Source organism: Scophthalmus maximus, chromosome 1 (genome assembly GCF_022379125.1).
Source record: "Scophthalmus maximus strain ysfricsl-2021 chromosome 1, ASM2237912v1, whole genome shotgun sequence".
In the NCBI taxonomy this organism is placed as follows: Eukaryota; Metazoa; Chordata; class Actinopteri; order Pleuronectiformes; family Scophthalmidae; genus Scophthalmus; species Scophthalmus maximus.
Window position 1 is genome coordinate 19,087,487 of NC_061515.1, and position 22,160 is coordinate 19,109,646.

General features: G+C 39.8%; 1 protein-coding gene across 6 annotated transcripts in view; it reads left to right on the top strand.

Moving 5' to 3' along the window:
* Positions 1 to 22,160, top strand: part of LOC118310673 (membrane-associated phosphatidylinositol transfer protein 2-like) — a 71,680-nt gene that overhangs the window by 16,952 nt on the left and 32,568 nt on the right. For 4 of the 6 annotated variants that reach the window (XM_047334695.1, XM_047334696.1, XM_047334697.1 and 1 more), the window contains exons 2-5: positions 11,199 to 11,403; positions 17,531 to 17,745; positions 19,239 to 19,360; positions 19,838 to 20,071. In XM_047334695.1, coding sequence (XP_047190651.1) covers positions 11,326 to 11,403; positions 17,531 to 17,745; positions 19,239 to 19,360; positions 19,838 to 20,071 — 649 coding nt within the window. In that variant the 5' untranslated portion in view covers positions 11,199 to 11,325. Of the gene's footprint in view, positions 1 to 5,094; positions 5,370 to 11,198; positions 11,404 to 12,071; positions 12,162 to 17,530; positions 17,746 to 19,238; positions 19,361 to 19,837; positions 20,072 to 22,160 lie in introns of those variants that run through there. The other 2 variants (XM_035633815.1, XM_035633833.1) reach the window with 2 other exon arrangements.

A 22,160-nucleotide genomic window follows, 5' to 3' on the forward strand; every position in this document is an offset into this window, starting at 1 on the left:
AATCCCATTTTTTCGAAGGTAGGAGTGTTCCTTAAGTCCTGCAACTTAAAACTATTCAGAAATTTAATTTTACAACCACAATGACCCAACAAACTTTGGTTGTTAACTAGCTCAGGGAAAAATTTGCCCCCATTTGTTACGTTCCCTCTTTAAATGGAAAGAAGGAGTGCAACGAAAGTACCAAAAGAACGCACGAGTCAAAGTTAATGTGTAAATAACTTTAGTTTTATTGTTAACAGATAAAAAAATGTGCAACAGGTTAACAAAATTGTGGGGGAAATGGGACGGGGGGCTGGTGCCAAATAATCGAAATTAAGAAAACAAAACAAAGACCTAACTGACTTATCTAACAAAGGATTTACAAAGAAATAAACATGTGGCACCAACCCATAATCCTAGTTTGTCTAACATAAATCACCTACCTGCATGCTAAATGTAAGGGTACCCAACTCACCTACCAGTCCACATCTCACCACAGAAACACATTAACAAAGTTTAACTCAAAACTATAACGCACCCAAAACACATGGTCACTCGGACAGAACATAATGAAAACAAAGGCAGAGACATCGGATCCGGATTGGTCCCTTTTTAATGGAGCCCACTGGATCCGATTTGCCTGCTAACAGGTGGAACCCAATCAGGTCGTTGGCACCTGGGGAGAAAACAGAAAGGAGGGGGGAGGGGGAGAGACACACACACACACAACCACCCCCTCGGATTTTGCTTGGCACGTTACGTCTTTCTGTCCTACTGTTCTCTCTCCCCCATTTTCTCCTCACCCCAACTGGTTGAGACAGATGGCCACCCACAACTGAGTCTGGTTCTGCCAGAGATTTCCTCCTGTTAAAATTGAGTTTTTTCTCATCCACAGTCACCAAGTGTTTGCTCATTGTAGGATTTGTTGAGTTTTCCCTGTAATATTGACCTTACTATGTAAAGTGCAACAATGTATGTTGTGATTTGGCACTATACAAATATATAGTAATGCCCTCCTAAACTCCCCCTTTAGGAGGGCTTTAACCGCTCCGTCCATTAGACTTAGACTGTCACTCCTATTCCAATTGTTGGTTGAACTAAATAGCGTTGGCTCAAAATGTCCACATTCTCCACCATAAAGTATGTGAGATGGCTGCCTTAGGTCGAGGTGAGTTCAGCCTTCGGTTTCCTTGGTTCCAACAACAATCCTCCTGATCTGTATATGAAGGGGTTAGGGTCTTTTACTCACACCCTCAATGTTAGCGGCAGCTCCCAATGAGAAGTCCTCTGCTCTCTCTCCTTCCTTCCCTCCTCTCAGTTTGTCTGTGCTTAAAAACAGATCTGTGGTGCAGTATCGATCAGGGGGGATTCACCACACCTATGTGGCTTCCCTCAGCTCTAATCAACTTGGGTGCAGCTCACCTGTTACTGCTCTCCCAGACTGAAAGCAGGTAATTGAGGATATTTCCCTGCAATGACCTCCCCCAGTGGCCTGCGATGTGGGAAGGCACTGGTGTGCCACAATATGTATTGTTGTGGTTACAGCTTCTTCTGCTGCCTTCAAGTAGCCCCCCAAAATCTGCCCATTGTAAAATATTGATTGAAACATTAGTGTTAAACACAATCAACTGTTTAACAGCAGAATTTTATTTGATATGCTGTTGCTGTTAGTGACATCCAGTTGGCTCAGCATGGCTCTAAGAGAAAAGTTACTTCTGTGTTTGTAAGTTTAGTGAATGCCATGATGGATACGCAAAGAAACCACAGGCCCAGATCAGCAGTGTTAGCAGTGATTAGCCAAGCTCCTTGGACGGTGATGCATCGCCGTCATTAACCAGAATGCAGGAAAGCTGAGCAATTTGGGAAGCATCACAGCTACAAACACACACACACACACACACATACACACACACACACACACACACACACACACACACACACACACACACACACACACACAGGTAAAGCTAAATGTAATACTTCATCCACTATGGGTAAGAAATAACATACAATGGAAATGCTGAAGTATAAAACAAATGCGGTTTACTATGCTATCCGTCAGAAACATTGTGAGTATCAAACTTCTCTAGCCAGCTATAACCTTTTTCCACGTGTACACAGTGAGGGCTGCAGCCTGTAGCAAGCGACCATCCCCACCACATACTGTTGCTGCCTGTGTGAAATCCTGACAAATGCCTGTAGTAAAAACACAGTAGGCGTGGTACTGCTACCCAGGCCCTTGATTGATGATGTGCAGGATTAATATAAAGAGTGTCTGGTGAGGAAAGAGGTGTTTGACAAGATCACAAATTAACAGCTATAGCTGTAGCAGATGTTCACGTGTAGCGGGACTGTGGTGTTTGGAGAGCAGGGGTTGATTCTGTTAGCGTGTGCTCTGCTGATGCTCAGATAAAGTGTGTGTGTGTGCGTGCGCGCACGCGTGTGCTGGGCGGAGTACCCAACAACAAGTCATTTCATTTGTACATCCCTGCAGCTCGCAGATAAAGCCAGAGGCTGCTAGGGAGGAGAACGATGAGCCGTTGGGCTGATCGCCGGAACACATCTTGAAGCTCATTCTCATTCTGAGCCTCACTCCCTGTTCATTGATATGGCAGTAAATTGAAATGGTGGTGTAGGTTAATCTTCAGTGCCGCCTTGTAGTAAATGTCTTCAGATTCATCCTCCTGAGCCTCGCAAACTCTCAATGCTTGTGCTGTTTCAAATGTCCTTAACGATGAACCAGCTCCTTCACACCTCCCTATAGAACATGTCTGGCTGACAGTGGGATATATTTAACCTCAAACCCACTCAGACGCATTAGCTGGATGTAATTAAGGAAACGTTTATGAAGCATAGACAAGTGAGTTGTATAGTTTATCTTATATTTGCAGTGCTCACTCAGTGCACATCAGGTCTCATTCAAAGTAAAAGCTCCACTTTGTGCATCTCATGTATCCCTATTACTTTGAGTCACAGGGCAAAACATCAGAATTTCTGAGAAATAAATACCTAGTGATCTTTTAAAGAAACCAGAAGGTTTTTAAAAAAAGCTCTTTGGACATATCCAGAATCTATTCAACATTTTGGGAAACTCTCTTGCAGAGATAGATTGATGCCACGTCTCATATCCCATATCCGTCATTATGAGCCAGGAGACTCTGGCATAAAGGAGCATTAAGACTGGAAATGGGGAAACGGCTAGCCTACCAGCTCTTCATGTGTTCCATTAATTGAAAAAAACATTTGCTCTTATGGTAATCCAGCATGCAATTATAGTTTCCATCACATCATATTAGGGGAAAAAAAGTCAAAATTTATAAAGATAAATTTTAGGTACTAGCTTACAGTATCCCCTTTTCTAAAATGTTTGGCACTCGCAAACTGCAGCTACAATTGAAGCAAATCATATAGTTCACATGCATGCTACAATTGGTTTAACAGCACAGAGAAAATTATGTCATGGGGCAGGTTGCAGCTGTCATGTTGCACTCTTTTTGAAACCGGCCCAAGGTAGCCATGAAATCATCCATGTCCTGGCTCTTCTTATAAAACACAAGGAAAATAATGATTACTTTTTATAATAATTAAAAGTAACATATTGTTATTGTTGCTTATTGTACAAATTGGGGGAGATTGGAGATATGCCATTTGTTTGAATTAGGAAAAACAGGCCTAAACTTATTGTGCAGCAGATATAATAATATAATTATTTTTTATTATTTTTTTCTTTACCAACTCTGCAAACACCTTTGAAACAGAGGTAATTTTTCTCAAATGACCTCCTGGGTATTAGATTGCTGGGTTTTAGTCTTAATGGTAACACATTTTAGACACAAGCTTGGATTTCTATCCTGGCTGACCATGATACCTTGTCATGTTAACTTAAATCTCTGTTTTATTTTTCTTTGCGTGTGTTATTCAGTTTTGCATTGTGAATTACTATATTGACAACCATTCCGTTAACAGCAGTTAAGTCTAAAAAACTTCTGCAGTATTCATGAGTAACTGTAGCTCCAGCAACGTACTAGAGCAGCGCCCCAACTACAGTCTTGAATGATAGCATTTGTATAGTGTACAGTTTTCCTCATTCACTCATTTGAGGGTCAAAAGGGAAAGAAAGACCAGTGTTCACTCAGCTGGCACATTCAAAAACTGTGGACAATACAGGTGAGAAAAAAACACAGCAGGTGATCCTCCCCATAGTACACAGATAAGAGGAATTCATGCATATTCTGTGCACATCAGTAGTACCATATAAAAAAAATTGAGTGTTAATTTACCATTTAATCATTGAAAGAGATTTATAATGACAACTATTTAGATAGTACTTGATTGACATTCAGTCCTTATTTAAAGGACAAAAAAAAACCTGGTTCCAGCTTCTGAAATATAAAAATTGTAAAATGGCTATCTGGGGTTTTCTCTGATGTTTGGTATAGACCGAACTGCTTGTTGCAGTTCTTGTTGAATGTCCAGAATGAGTCTCAATTTTATAAACATTTGTTGCACACTTGGATTTAGAAAGGTATTTATAACTATTTTTGATGACATCTTTCTCTAGACATTGGATGAAAATAAGACAATGCTTTAACAATAATTTGATTTGATTACTTGATTGATGGAAAACGATGATGGATATGTGTCAATGTTATGGTCTCCTAACCCTAAGAAAACAAAATCAATACAGCAACACTACTTTTTGTATTTGGTTGTTTTCTGAATTGTGTTTTGTTCTCATTTTACAGCATTTTTATCATTAAACAGTGTGTTAACATTAAATTCAGATTGAGTTACACTGTATCTTATTTTAGAGGAATTCTTGTATATCTGTTCTAAACTTACTTGTTGAGCTAAATCCTCCACAATCATAAGACAAATGGAAAGCTGATTCTGGAGCAGTGTTAAGAGAATGATGTACACTGAAATGAAATGGCAATCAATCTGGTGGGCAGCATCCTGCGCTCGCTGCATCACAACAAACCCCACCAATCAGGCTTCAGCCTCATGCGTCTCCGTGGTAACAGAGCTTCCTCTGTCCCGGGGAGGAGGAGACAGTGAGGTGGGCGGGGGGCGAGGGAAAATGAGAAGGGAAGCGAGGTCTTTGGGGAAGAAGAGGGGAAGAGAACGAGGAGGTGGGAGATAGAGAGAATCGATGCCTTCTCTTATTTCACAGTGAGAGGCTCCTTTCTCAATCTGAGGTGGAGAGTGGGGCGGTTGAGCCGTTGTGGATGGGCTGACCGCAGATGGCAGAGGAAGGAGCGGAGAGCAGAGATGGGGGTGGAAGGATGCCTTAGCTGGGAGTCTCTGTGGGACCAGGATCTGCAACGGCTTGTAAGCCTCTGCTCAGCTGATGGGTTGGGAAGCTGTACTTAGATGGTTCCTTCTGCGAGGTAAACATCCAATTTCTTTCACTTGTACTAAGTCACCAGGTCGAAATGTTATCAACAGTTGCAGAGAGAAAGGAAAACACGTTAGGTAGAGGACCTGCTGGTGGCTTTTGTCTGGGGAGTATAATTTTCTGCATGAACGTTATGAATGTGACAGATGTGTGTGCCATTTATTTGTCAGGATCAGTCTTTGTTGATGTGTTGCTGCAGTGAAGCTTCTACCTTGTATGCAACACATGTTGGCTGGTTGAAATGTGTGTACTGAAGGGAGGAGGCTGTGAAAATCAATCATTATAGGAGGTTATACAGTATATTGCACACAAAATCCCATTTGAATCTATTGCTATTTTTGCTTGAAGTTGTTTTTTAGCCACAGCTGCTGATGATCACTAGCATAGTAGAAACTTTACAGACTGCCTATGTGCATGGCAGATGTCATCTAATTTGTATTCCTTTTCTTTGTATTCATATTAATTTCATTCATTTGTGGTGTGTTTTGAATGTGATTCTGTTGTGATTATCAAAGGCAGAGAGAAATCTCGTCAGGGGAATTGGGTGCAGCACGACTCAAGTAGTTAACTGCTCAAAAATCAAATCCTTTTATCGTGGTGCATCAAACCTGCAATGTACTGTACAAAGAGATGATAGATTGGCTCCTTACTCTGAAATTTGCTGGTGTATATCAGATTACTTTGTGACATAATAATAATAATAATAATAATAATAATAATAATAATAATAATAATATATTGAATTTATAAAGCGCTTTTCAGATGCCCAAAGCGCTCATACAAAACAAGACAAAACAATATAATACAAATTAGATGACAAATACAGTATATATGCTTTGTTTGCATATTCTGTGTGTCCTCTTGATTATGATAATTCATTGGCATTTGGCCAATACCTTGTAAGGAATTTAAAGTATTTTTGTTTTTTTAAGAATTAAACATGACTGTCACACATTAAACAAGGATTTATAGAACATCACACATAGACAGATCTCAGGGCAACCAATGAGGAGATCAACATGACCTAAACTGCAAAAATCAAGTAGAAATAATAATCCTTTGCAAAATAATGTGTAACATCTCCAAAATAAAACCTCTTTTCAATTATGAGTACATGTTAATTTGTTAATGACGTTAATGTTGTTTTTCAATGCTCTTTTTTGGGCTATTGTTAATTCTCTTCATGCTAACAATACCTTTTCAAATATTAACCTTACTTTCTCTAATGCCAATGTTATCTTTTAAAGCTAATTGCTTCCTTTAGTAGTGCTAACGTTATTTTTTAAATGCTAACATTCCTACTGTTTTTAGGATAACGTTACTTTTCTTATTGCTGACTATAATACTTTTTACTGCCATGTTACTTTTCTAATGCTAATGTTACTTTTCTAATGCTAATGCTACTCTTTTAAAGCTAATGTTCTCATGGAATTGTTTCCTGTTGCAGGTGTTTTTAACATTGAGTTGTATTAAACTTTCTACTGCTTTCTGCTGAGCAGCAAACAGCTAACAGACAGTAAGAGACCTGCTGGCAAACATAATGGAGCATTTAGCCGCAAATATTTCCATTTAGAAGTTGGTATACACCAAAAACAAGGTTAAAATTGGACGTAGACAATAAACTTAGACTCTTCAGGTGGACAATTGATATTGTTCCTTGAAATATCAATGTTGTGTCCTCAACCATATTTAACTTGTAATTCAGGATGGTATGCTGGGCATGTTTTTCAGGGGTGTCAGTTGAGCTAAAAGTCAGCCCTGGGGAACAAGCTGCTAGCAGGCAGTTCTGTGTTTAATGGACCAGAGCTGCTTTCCTCTGAGTCGGTTCCCTCTTTGGCAAATTTGGTGCAGTTTTAGCTGTAGGCTTCCTCATTCTGCCATCATCGGCACTTTAATAGAGGGCCCTGCACCCTCTTAACAGTGCAAATGAGACTCGCTGTGATGGTGCAAACACTGACTGTGTGAATTAGGAAGTTTTCAAATTTAACCAGGAAACCATGGGATTTAAATTCCCCAGTGGCTACAAGAGGACAATGGTATGTTGGATTTGTTGGTAATTGTGAAAGTTATTCACATCTAGAGATGTAACAGTATGACAATTTAACATCACAGTGATAGTGACCAAAATGATCGTGGTTATCAGTGTTATGGCGATATTTTAAAAATATGATGATAATTTTCAAAAAGATACATAAACGTTTCAAAAGAATGGCTCATCATTTTTTTTCTTAAATAAATTAAAATAAACCATCAGGAGGAGACCAAAAATGCTACCTTTTGCAGAGATGTGCCTGTTTGATTCCAATTTACAACATAACCACCATGAAATAATCAGAAAATAAATAAAACAAAACAAAACAGTTTTATTGCTCGGATTCAATTATCTGTCCTCACTGACGCTGCTCCCACCCTGAATCACTCTGTACTCGCTTGACCCCCGTCTCTCTCTCTCTACCGTGCAGGAGTAAAACTGAAATTGAAAGTGTGTGTTCTGCGCTGAACCTCGAGAGCATATTGGTCTCATGACTAACGGATTCTCTCTGCAAAATAAAAAGAACGGCTCCCAAGCGCGATTCTGATCCACAACAAACCCACGTTGCATGCTGCACCTGCATCTGCGTCTGGGAGACTGTTGTTAACTGAGCTGGACAGTATTTACTGGGGAAAACGTCCGTGGTAATCAACTGTGGTTTTAATGATAGTTAAAATTTTAAACGGTAGAACTAACTGTCGGGGATTTCACCGTGGTTTACCTTGAAACCGGTAATCGTTTCATCACCGATAAGAGCGGATAGAGGTATGTAGGGAAGACAGAATGCTGATTTCCTACGTGCTGTGGTTTGGTGGCCTTAACCCCAAGGGATCTTAGTTTAGGTTTGAAGTCAGCAGTGGACTTTCCAAAAGTAATTGGAGGGAACAGCCGTATTTTATGCCCTGAGAGAGAGAAAAATGATGCTGAGAAGCTGAAAATCATTACATTGCATCTTGATAGGACACTTCCTGTTATTCTGTAAAGTAAAAAAATGAAATACTTACTTGAAGTATGTGGTTGTCTGCCATGATTTTAATGTTCTAGTTTAAGTGTCTAAGTGCTCAGCTTATTGAAAGTACTGAAATAAAACGTGTGGTTTATTTAATGTCTCCCTGGCTGTCATTACTGGAATATACATGCACTTATGTTATATACACAATGGATATTATGAAAAGCTCACTTTTTGTTAATCGAGTAATCAATTAGTGGACTAATCCTTCCATTCTCACTGTACACCAGTTGTCCTCTGTGGTTTTTTTCAGTGAGCGCAAGCTGATGTGCTGAGTCATTGCTGACTTTGCTGATGGAGGCAAAAAAAAAAGCCTGTCTATGTGCCAGTTTTCATCTTCGTCTTCGTCTTACATTCGGCATTATTACTGGATCTCTATTTATGGCTGTTCCTCTGTTGGTAAAGAACTCGTCATTGGATCCATTGAATTTCTGTCTCCGCTGTATGTCTTATCTGAGTTAAATAGCCTTTAGGTTGAGGTTAGGAAGCAGGCAGTAAAAGGGAGTAAACTAATTGTTTGGCTCTCCTAACTTACTCAGAATATATTCAGAGAATGATTTAATTTTGTTAAACAGATTGGGTCAGAAAATGATGAACAGAGATATTGTTCAGCAGAGATTGATATTCTGTAATAAACATGGACTTAGTTAAGAAATAGAAAAATTAATGTTCATGAAGCCTTGTGTTGTTTGCAGGAGGAGCTTTCAGTCTATCTTAACCAACACACTGTACATCATGACCTCAGTGCTTCAAATGCTACAGCAGTTAGACCAAACATGCATAACCTAATCATGCACAGATGGATAGACTGTTGGACACGACTACACACGCATACATACCCACCGCTTTTCATTTGACATCACATCGTCCTCCTCGTCCCTCTCCCGTGTTAAGACAGCATCAGATTTACAGTCTGTCTTAATCTGTGTAAGATAAAGTAGCCATTGTCATGTGACCCTCCCACACTCATCCCTGTCTGCTTGTTTGCTTTGTTTGTGGCTCTTGTTTCACCAGCAGCAGGTGGACCAACAGCACAGCAGCATCGCAAACATTACGTTCGATCACCACTACTTGGAGAGATGAGTGTTGATGTTGGAGGAAAAGACGACTGTGTTTATTTATTTATTTTGGGAGTGGACAAGCTGTCACCTTTAAAACAGTTTTTCTTTATGGACACAGATGGAGAGAAAACACACAGAGCAAGTAATTTTACTTGAGTAAAAATACCAAACTATGAAAATACTCCTGTATAACTAAATGTTCAAATGTTACTAGTGTGGAATTATTGCAAGCAAAATGAAATTAACTTTAGATAAAGTATGTTTTATGCAGAAAGAATACTGTTTGGTCTTATATGTATTATATGCTAATTGAATACTTAAAGGCATTTCCTTGAAAAAAGTGAAAAATAAACAAAATTAAGTTTAAAAACATAAATAAGAATATTTGACAAAACTAGATTTTATATTTCCATTTGAATGAAACAAAACTCAAGAACTTTGGAACATTCATGCTCCACTTTTTGTGTTTTTAAAGAAAATATGACTTTAAAGAAGGTATTATCAATATCTTTACATAAGGATGTTTCAAACGTCAATGTCAAAATAATAGGTGATTTTCAGCTTAATATGCTGAAAATATTTTTTCATTCTGAAAATTCTGTTTCATAGAGCCTGAGAGTGAATTTCGGTTTATTATGCAGTTTATCTGAAGCACAGCCTTACTGTTCTGGTTCACTGTCATCGCTCTTTTGCTGCTGTTTAACAAAAGAGCTCTGCACTACCAGCAGTAAATTGAGCAGCTGGTGAACATAGTGGAGCAATCAGCTGTTGGTGGTGGAGACCAACAATGGAGCTAAAAGCTGTGAGTGTTGGATTTCGATTCAGCAGGTGGTCACAAACGACTCCAAATGAACGTTCCGGCTCAACAATGGCGCTGTTTCGTTGGCTGATCGTTAATGAAGTGTCTGCTGCAGACCTTCATTTGAGAGGTGACAGAGAAATGATCCCACTGTGTGTTTACCAGCCATCGTTTTCTCAGGTCGGGATGGGTCCGAAATCCATGAAAACTTAGTATGCCATTAAATTTCGATTGACGGCGACAAAAGTAAATTGGGACACAGTATTGCTCTGAGTACTTCTTCATCTGTTTTGAAAATGTCCCATTTTGGAACATTTCCCTGCGTTCACTCGTGACAAATCTCTGTATGAAGTAGTGAGTAAACCCAGTAACGGTAAACAGAACGGACGAACAGCATTATATTGAAGTGGCAGTATGCCACGAAGCCTAGTGCATGTAGTCCATTTGTGTGCTCTGCATTCAAGTGGAAAAAAATATATATATATAAACTGACCATATTTGTTAGTATAAAGCTGGAGCTGTAAAGCTGGCGTTTAATAAATGTAGTGGAGCTTCGTGGAGTTTATGTGGACTCTCACATATACTACACGTACCTCGATACTGTACATGCAGTTCTTGTATAAATGTACTTTCTGCCACAACAGAGAAGCTTTGCTGGATTTAAAGGCTGCGTCTTTGGTGTGTAGATTGGGTTGGGATTTAGGTTGCAGGGGGATTTCAGGGATATTGCGAGGTCAGTGGATTACCTTGTAACAGATCTGTAGTCGGGCTGTGTATGGAGACAGGGTGGGGTTGTGAGTGTGTGTGGGGATTGATCCTTGAGACAAACATGGTAAATCCGTAGAAGCCAAAATCTACATTTCTTGTACTTTTCCTTACTAAAACTCGGCTTCTTTTCTCTCTCTCTCTCTCTCCCCCAGGTGTGAATAACAATGACTCCCATACTCCCTGTTTGAACATGCTGCTTGGGTAGTGAAGCTGACTGAGAGGAGCGTCTTCCCACTTAAACACCTTCACACCCACACACACCCACACACAAGCACAACCATGCTGATCAAGGAGTATCGTATCCCCATGCCAATGAGTGTGGAGGAGTACCGCATCGCTCAGCTCTACATGATCCAGGTGAGTGTGATCTAGCTTCATTATCAAACATCTCATACTATATTTCTGTTCTTTATATTATGGTTTCACTGCCAATGGCACAGTTTGCACCAGACCTATTTATTATATAAAGAGCAAAATGCATTCTGACTGTAAAGCAACAATAATCAGTTGTTTGCTTGCTATGTTGAGCAAGCAAACAACTCACATTGTGAGGGGGAAAAAAAGTGGTTTGGATTGTCTCAAATGTAAGAGGTCAGTTTGAGTGTGGTTGTCAGTGAATTACCAAGAGAATATTTTAATGAGTAGATGGATAATCCCGGTCGTATGTTAATGTGAGTATGGAGTACAGGTTCTGTGAGGGGGGCTGAGTTCAGGAGGTTAAGGTGTCATTGTGTCATTGAATAGGGGCAGTGAAGAACACAGCTAAACGTTTACATGGGGCAGTGTTGGTCTGCAGACCAGATGTTGCTCCATATGCCTGTGGACGGTGTTTCATTAAATCACTCTCACACACACACTCACACACACACACACACACACACACGTCTGCTGCTCGACCCCTCCTCCTGTTCAGCGTCACAGCTGAGAGCCGGGTTGCCCAGGTAACCTGTGACATCAGCTGCAGTATGGTGGGAGCTGCCATCATGCATTTGTGATACAGAGAGAGAGAGTTTGATAGAAAAACAGCATGTCATAACACAAACACAGGGTTTGAACTTCTCTCTGTCTCTCTCCATCATTGCCACCAGTTCAAGATGATTATTGCACAGTTAATGGTAAGTTATCATGGTTACATATTTGTGATGATTTGAACAAGGATGTTTTCAGCATTAGTATCAGCCTGATGATAACATTATTTTTCTATGAAAGGCGACCATTAATCTATTCAAAGAAGTATTTTGAGTACAGTGTCCTTGCGCTCTCAGTTAGACCCATCCGTCGCTTCTCCCCAGATTCACCCTCTCACCCAAATATGGTTACTTCTTGTTTCCAAAAAAAACCAAGATGGCATTTGCCAAAATTCCAACTTGAGGCTTCAAAACAGCAATTCAATCGGGAGAGACAAGTGGATGAAGAATATTTATTTATTATAGATTAAACAGAATAATATGAGATGACAAAGTCTTGATAGAGTATTTGGCGTTTGGACTCAATGGGGAGATATTGTAGTCGAGGACATCTGCCCTGAGTAGCGGCAGCATAAATCCTAAGAGACTACTGAGTCTGGTTCTGTCAGAGATTTCTTCCTGTTAAAAGGGAGTTTTTTTTCTCTCCACCGTCGCCAAGTGCTTTGCTCATTGTGGGATTTGTTGGGTTTTCCCTGTAATATTGTAATATTGACCTCACTATGTAAAGTGCCTTGAGACAATGTATGTTGTGATATGGCGCTATACAAATAAAATTGAATTGAATTGAATTGATGAAGACTGGGCGGTGATGGGGAAGTGGAGGGTGCATCTAACAGCAGCATGAGAGAACTAAGGCAGGTAGAGAAATCATATTTTATACAACAGCAAGATGATGGGCTAACAAGGCAGGTGTGTAGTGATGCTATTGAATAGATAAGACCAGCTGATGAACAGCTGATCGACAAAATGACGGCCCAGGGAAATGACAGCATGAAACTGGAAGTGCGCATGCATGAGAGGCGAAAAGGCAGGATGAATGAGAATTAAACTACGACCGGAGCAAGCATGAGAGTGGTCTTCCTGACTCAACTTACACTAGAGCTACATTTAAAAAAAATAATCAGGGGAAATCAGACAGTTTTGAAAGACTGACTAATAAATTGTTAGTTTTGTTGATTAAAACAAAAACAAAAATGTATATGGCCGTTCTTATTCTTTCAAATGTATTCTCCTTCAGGTCTGTATGCCCATCCCTCTTTAGCCCATCATCGCTTTTTATAGTCTTTCCCGCTTGTTGTTGCTGTCGTGCTATGTGAGATCTCATTGCATTTTGTATTGAGTTTAAACAGTGATCTGGTCTCAGTTTCAAACTGAAAGTAACCACAGAAATCAAGAAATGAACGGCTAAAGGAAGGGGCATGTTAATCCTCTGAGCAGCTGGTGATAACGCTTGTTGCATGAGTTTCTAGTGGGAACATATGTGGACCTGTGGTTGTCCACTGTTTATGCTAACCTTGTGTTGTCACATTAATTATTCGGTGGTGGCTCGGCCTGGCAGAAATGAGGCAGACCCATTATAATTCCACAGACGTGGTCCTCATAGTGTCTTACCAGCCTCGGAGCATTCCTTGATCATGGTATGTCATATGTTTTTTTTTATAACAGGAAAAAGTAGGAATTTACATTTTAACCCCAAATAATATCAGTTCATTATACAATATACTTTCTATCTTTAATTATGTTTGCCTTTAGATTGCAACTGAAATAATGAGTTGATTCTTTTATTTTAACTATATTTTATAATCGATTTACTCATTTTTCAGGCAAAAACATTGAAACAACGTCAAATATTCTGTGGCACTAGAATATAAGAGAATAAGAGAATTTTCTCCTTTTTTTGTCACATATCATCGTATATTAAATGTTGTACAGTATGAGGACTTTTGGATAAACATCACCGGACATGAGGTTTTTCACATTATTATTTACATTTCAGGGTATTCATCAAAACGAAAGTAATAATTCGGTTCACCTTTGCTGTAGACATATTTCACATTTTCACATGTGACTTCAATACTGTGCAGGTTTTTCTAAAAAATAATTTGAGTCATTTAGTTTGTAATGGACTGATGTTCATAGTTCTTCTCTGAATAACTGGGAACAATTCAGAGAATATGGACTTACTTCACTTCTACTTCTTATTTGACCTAAGAAATACAAACATGCTAGAGTCTTTTAAAAATACTTAAAAACATTTAAAAACTGTTTTTATCATACTGCATAATGCTCCTGGATCTTGTTTCGTCCATCTTTGGGTTAACATTAACATTATGCTAACATTGATTCAAGCTTTCACCACTGATTCAATCGTTAAACATCGTTTACCTGTTGAACTGACTCTGCTGGTCTGCTGCCTTCTTCTGCAGCTCCACTATGAGGTTAACAGTTGTGTTTTTGTTATTTTGTGAAATGTCTCTGGAGAACTATTGGATGGATTGCTGTGAAATTTTCCTTGGGATGAGTTGTAATATCATCATAAGGTCAAAATTTCATTTGTGAATAAATACCCGCAGAGCTAATGACATTCCCATTAGGTTTAGCTGTACTTTTTGTCTACTATTAATTATTAAGTTGCAATCCATCATTTTGGTCATAGTGAAGATGCGGCTCCAGCTGCAGTGTTGATTGCACTGCTTTTAATGAAGGACAAATCCATAAACCTTGTCAAGTGAAATTAAGCACAGCACAGTTAATGTTAAGTTAACATGATGTTACAGCTTTATATAATATATAATAAACTTTTATGGCTGCTTTAAATATGTATTATCCTCTTTTATTGCTCTGATGAGCAGGAATATATTATTTGCAACAACCTGCCTAAGATCAGCCTTGCAGATCTGCCTTGCTGGTGTGCCTGAGGCCTCTTAGGCTTGTTGTCTTTCATGCCTCAACAGTTGTGTGTGTGTGTGTGCGTGCGTGCGTGAGTTTGTTATTGCGTGCATGCGTGCATGTGTGTTTGCTGCAGCAAAGCTTCCACTTTTGTTGAAAAAGACAGTGGTTTTGTTGTAAAGCAGCAGAGGAGAATTAAAAAATTGAAGGTTATGTTATTAATGAGATGGACATAATGCAGCTGACTGCAGGTCTGATGGTTTTGACGTTTAACACTTCAATCTTTAACCTCAGATCTTCAGTCTTGATTTTCTTTGACAGTTTAGACTGTTGTGTTGGAGAATAATTTTAACTCACCTCTGTTGCTTTCATAAAGACCTATAAACCCCCTAAAAGTTCCCAGGGTAATGCTGTATAATCAACGCTTTGGCTCTTGGCTTTGGGCTCTAAGATTTGTGTTATAAACACAGATTGTCCATGTGCCGCAGCAGAAGGGACTCAGTGATTTAAGACCCTTAGCTCCCCACCTAAATTACATTACCTGCTAAATTACACCAATTTTCCAGCTGTTTGCCCCTTCTGACCTTCATTACTGATATCACCTCCCTGAAGTCTTCAGGAGAGAGAGCTCCGTCTTCAATCTCAACTCCCGTTCTTGACCTCGGGCACTTGCTGTTAATAAAGATCGCGATGATTTGTATTTGCGTCGTACTGTTCCTCAACCTGCAGCACATTACAATTGAAGGAATGAAATACCTTTTCAATCATCAATTTAAATCCAGAATACTGTGTCTACAGTGTCGTCGTATGACAGTATTTACACCAAATCAACAACAAGATTATAACTTAGCACCCTGTGCGTAGAATGTAAGATTTTAATAATAATAATTTATTAAAAATGCAGGCAATTGAGCAGTTTAAATTTTGAGCTATAGTGTTTATCATACGTATGATTTTGGGCCAACTGACGATAACACATCTATACATATCTGTATTGATGTGTGTTTAATTATAGGCTGTTCAATTTTCACGTCAAACTTTCTTTCTGTTGGACTCCAAAATGCCGAACACAAATCTCTGAGGCAAAAAAAGAAGTTTAGAAGCACTTATTGTACAGTTAATGATTTGAATGTGTAAAATGGTGTCACAAAGACTGAATGGAAGAGTCAGTACTACAGACAGTCAGGAGTTGATTAACAGGTGGGGAACGGGTGAGGATCTGGATGTGGCACAATCCACCCCCAGTATATGCACGCACGCACGCACGCACAAACAGACAATAAAGGAAAGAGACAGGAAATGAAAGAGGGAATCTTGAGCAAAAAGGGCAAGAAAACATGGATCTCAGGATCCTAATAATTGGCACCTGCTCCATCATCAGTGTGTGTAGCTGTATTGAGGCTGTTCCAAATTACCTGCCAACCTCAAAGCACTTGTTTGTTTTACGCAGAATTCTCAAAAAAGAAATTATCTCTGAACGCATCTACCTCTTGGACCAATTCTGCATCCTACACACATTACATTCCAGGGGTAAACAAAATGTCTCTGCATTTAGACGCTATGGTCTAAATGCAGAGCCTCTTAAGGAGATGGAGTGTGTTTATAAACTGACGCTGTAATCCTAAGCTCCGTCTGTTGAGCAACAGGCTTAATGCACAGCTCAGTCTTACATGATCAGTGGGGTTGAACCATCTGCCGCCTTTTATTAAACAATGTTTCATGCTGGGCAGAAAGGGAAATAATCTATGTGTACCTCCTCTGTGCAGCAAATCTCGCATGTCACAACAACACAACATTAAAAGTTAGAGTTTGGGTTATTTAGGAAAGGGAACAAATAAGAAGAAACAAGTGAATGAGGGAGCGGGGCAGAAATTTGAATCTGAAGAAGGAAAACGCAAGTGTAAAAAAATAAAATGTGACTAAAACAAGAAGAAAGAAGGAAAAGAAGTCTCTTTCTCTACTTAGCAGCTTGTTTTGTTTTTTTAACAACCCAGTTCATCACTTTGTTTCTGCTGCATTGTCCATTCAGCTCTCTGATGGAGGGGGATTTCATGAGTTTCACCTGAATGAGAGACAGGAGTGCTGTGTAAGGGTAGCAGGGGTTTCACTGGACTTGGTGATTGCCTGATAGGAAAGAAAGGAGGATGGGCGGTGTCTGTGGATAAGTTTGCTTATATTTGCTGGTTTTGCACTGAAATGTCTCTCAAACATACATTGGATTAAAGCATGTTCCCCTCTGTTCATTTTACTCATTAAAATATTAGAAAGTGAGAGATGATAAAAATGTTGATACATTAGGTCAGTTAGTATAAATTAATCTAGGTCAACTGTCACAAGTATAAAATCTGATGCTTTATTATGGTAAATTAAATGGGAAACAGGTGCCAGCTGCAACATTAACATGTTACTTATATGCAAATGTATCTTATAATGTATAATCTAGTCATATATTAATGCAACACAGCAGACATTTTCCTGCACATTGACTTTTATCCATCCATCCACCACTGACAAAATGCAAGACAAAGTAGTACTATCACAGGTCTGTATTTCGTTTTTTGGGAAAATCTGAGCATATCCTAAATATCCCTCCTCCCGCTGTCCCTTCACCTTCTGTTGCCTTGCAGAAAAAGAGCCGAGAGGAGAGCTGCGGCGAGGGCAGCGGGGTGGAGATCCTGGAGAACAAGCCGTACGAGGATGGCCCTGGGGGCCTGGGCCAGTACACTCACAAGGTCTATCACATTGGGAAACACATCCCGTCCTGGTTCTGTGCCATTCTGCCTCAAGCTGCCCTTCGAGTGGAGGAGGAGTCCTGGAACGCTTACCCCTATACACGAACCCGGTGAGACCACTACACAAACAGTGGATCTGTATTTATCCAACTGACACAGAACTTATGTGACGGATAAGGACAAAAATCCTGCTCACAAAATTAAGATGGTCTAAAAGGGGTCTTAATGTGAACAGTTAAGTTGATATGATTACATTTTTGATACTGCAGGACAAAAAACTGAGCTCACCCCTTTTTTTGTCTGTTAATAATACATTAGCTGAAGCAGTGTAATTTACAATAGAGTCGTTTAGGTTGATTATTTTCATTTGAATGACACCAGGATGCTAGCCACTTCTTATTCAGGTGTAGCCAAACAATAAGTTAAAGATGGTGTTCATTTAATTTCATTTAATCTTCATCTAGGCAGCAAATGTTTGTATCATTTCCCTGACACACATCATCCTCCAACAGCAAAACCTCTATCAGCAAAGTTTTGTTTCCATCAAGACCATTTCCTATTATTTTGTCTCCATTCCGTATTAGATTGTGTTTTCAACACAAAAATAAAATGACCTTTAGCATGAGCAGACGTGAGTTAATCATGTGATGTGAAATCTTACTCCTCGCACTCAGACAATACTTTTTATACTTGGTACTTAAGTGATGTATAGTTTCACTCTTTGAAGTTTGACAAAACACAGCTACTGGTCAGAGACTCACACTGCTCACATTTAACAGCAAAGTGACTCAGCACACAGACATTAAAGATGATGACAGGCCATTTGGAAAGCACCAAGTTTTGCATAATTGCTTAGACTTTCAGAAAACAGGCAACGATATCCTCCCTGTGACCTGTTGGGGATACATTTGCTCCACGTCAACACTTTTTAAATTAATTGATTTCTTGGCATTAAGCTAGACCTTTTAGTCATAAAACATTGTTAATGGTTTTTATCAGGTGGCTTCTAGATTCATAAAATTGTTGGATGAAAACAATAATGCTTTTTTCAGCAGACTGCTGAAGGAGCTGAATAATCTCATATTCAGTTGATGCACACACTGTTGCCAACTTTGTGCCAGATTTCACAACTTTTTATATCCTCCACTTGACTAAATATTTCTAAAACTTCATAAATCACATACATTTTTGTCTGTATGATGGGATCGTGAGAGTTATTTGAGCATTTCATCCTGTGGGGAACAAGAATGCTGGAATTAAATCCATCCAATAGTTCCAGACACTACACTGTACTATATATATACTGGATCAGAAATGTCAGCCAAGTTTTCACAAATCAACCTGAGGGAGCCGCAAATGTCAGAATTTTGTGACAATCCATCAGATCAATGTTGAGATATTCCAGTCCTGATGGTCCTGGTGGACTGACCGACATGTCATTTTGGTTCTTATGAGACTGTTTTGCTGTCAGGAGGCTACCACTTGTGAAGAAGATGTGTTTTTTTCTTTTCAAAATGTACTGTTTATTTAATATTAGACATGGACTATTGAACATCTTATATGCATTTCAACTACTAAACAACTGTTTATTTCGGTTTTGCAGGTATACCTGTCCCTTTGTAGAGAAATTCTCCATTGACATTGAGACTTATTATAAACCAGACACTGGAAATCAAGGGGATGTCTTCAATATGTGCTCCGCTGAAAAGAGACAGAGGACTGTAGGTAAGCAGATCAGCAGGCATCAAGAAGACTTACGGCTAAAAGTGTTTCTCACGGATGGACTGGGTGGTCGTCATCTCCTTGTAAGCAGGCTCAGAAATCAAATGTAAACAGTATTGTTTGCAGTGAAAACAGACGGCATGATGCAAAGCTCGTGTTGATCCTCTGAATATAAAAATGAACTGGGTGCATGAAATGTGTGAAGTTTGCTCCAGACACGTTCCCTGATTCCCCCTGATTACATAAAAGACACACACACACACACACACACACACACACACACACAAACACACGCACACACACACACACACACACACACACACACACACACACACACACACACACACACACACACATTTGGAGGCAGGTGTTCAGTGAGGACATCATGACATCTGTCCTTGATCCTACCTGCTGCTCACATCTTTTTCAGTGTTGAATTTACAGTATATAAATAGTACATGCCTCTGTGTCCCCTTGTAGACACCATAGACATTGTGAAGGACTACATCGCTCCTCATGAGTACCTGGTGGAGGAAGACCCCAAGCTGTACCAGTCCGTCAAGACCAAACGGGGTCCGCTGTCAGAGGACTGGATCGAGGAGATCAACCAGAATCCTGGTCAGGACCCTGTCATGTGTGCCTACAAGCTCTGCAAAGTGGAGTTCAGATACTGGGGCATGCAGTCCAAGATCGAACGTTTCATACATGATGTGGGTAGGTATGGCGGATTGTTTGTGTGTGTGTGTGTGTGTGAGATATATATATATATATATATAATGAGAGAGAGAGACAGAGAGAGAGAGACTATATTTATCCAAAACAGGGTTCCTGAAATATCCGGAATAACCTTGTAAAGAAAGACAAGAGCCTGAAAAGGGCAGAATAACACTTTTTATACACAAAACATGTGATACACTGGTGACCTGTCAAGTGTGAACGCCGCCTCTTGCCAAGTCAGGATTGGCTCCAATCCCCCCGCGACGGTATAGATAATGGATGGATGGATGGAAATATTCCCAAATACCTGGATCTGCTCCTTCGTCTGTTACTGCCCCCAAATTTTATGGGTTCTTTCTTGGCCCGTGTCCCATCCTTCCACATTGTGGAAATCCATTCTGTAGTTTTTGAAAAATCCTGCTGACGAATAAACACACAAATCCAACAAACAACAACAAAAAACTAACAGGAGAAAAAACGTCCTTGGCGAAGGTAATAAACCCCTGGAAACAATGAACACCCTGAGAAAGCTGGGAATAACCCTGAAAAGTGAAGAACTTCCCTGAGATGCCCAGAATGAAAAAGTAAAAATAACTGATTGGGAATATAAAATAATAATAATAACTAGAGCATGTCGTCTCATGCAGTTTTTCAAACTGCAAGCAGTGTCAAGGGGGCCCTCGCTCATCGTGTTGCAAGTTGGGATGTGTTGCGGATTTCACATCCCATGTCTGCGTGCACCATGTAAATCGGTTGATGTTCGTCACATGAGTCATACTTTCTGTTGCAGGTGGCGCTATGACCATGGGTCAATATTGACATGCAAATGTGTTGAGGGTGGGACTGTTATCATTCCTGAAGATATTGAGTTTCGTGAAGATATGACAACATATGGTTAAGTTATGATAGTGTGATGTTTGATGCAAAAAAAAGTAAAATGGGCTTATGGCTCCCTGAGGCTTTTTTGTAGGTCATCACATGAAACGTGCATACCAAATTTCATTCATCTACATCAAATTTAAAGGGGGGGGCCTTGACTTTGAAATGTTATAGGGGGCGGTAGTGAGCCTTTTTGCCACCATTAGACTAAAGAGCCATTTCAGACATGAGGATGTGCCCCTCTTAACCTGTCTGCCAAGTTTTCTGAGATTCTAAGCATCCAAAGTACCTCAAACACTCATTCGTATTTAAAGGCGAAAAATGCATGGTCAAACTTTCCTGAATATAACATCTGCAACGTCTCACATCTTCACTGACCAAATTTGAGGTGGATCTGGTGAACCTGCAAGGCAGAGGAAGTCAAAGAACAAAACTTTTAACTTCCTGTTGCCAGTAGGTGGCGCTATAACCGTGGTTCATTATTGATATTCAAATATGTAGAGGGCAGGACTGTTATCACGCCTGAGAAATTGGTAAAGATATGACCACATATGGCCAAGTTATAACAGTCTGATTTTTCATGGCGGCACATCGAACTCTGCCGCCACGCCACGGGGAGGGTGTGTGACAAAAAGTCACAGATTTGTCTACATGACATCATCAAAGTGTTTGAGGTTTTCTGAGCATTTTTCAGGTGGATCTGCTCAACCTGCAACGCAGAGGACGTAAAAGTATAACACATGTCACTTCCTGTTGCCGGCAGGTGGTGCTATGGCATGCGGACAATATTGACATGTAGATGTGTTGAGGGCGGGGGCTGTTATCATGCCTGAGAAGTTTGGGTCTGATCACTAGCAACTTCCTGTTTAATGGCGAAGGATCGAAATTCGCCACGCCGTCACCGCCATGCCCTCTGACCACAAGTCAGGATTTTGACAGTTTTTGTTCCAATAGGTCTTTAGATGACACACACCAAATTTGAAGTAGGCCATGTGGAATCTGTAGGATTTTATGCAAATAGCATCAAATTTCTTCTTGGAAAGACATTTTGTTAGTTTAGATACAAATATTACCCTGAAAATCTGATATATTCTGGACTTTTCAGGGTTTAATATGTTTGCGCCTGCATGTGGGCATGAAATAGTCACTAACAGGTCTGTGAGAAAACAACAGACCGTATATTTGTAAGGATTAACCTCTGATTGAT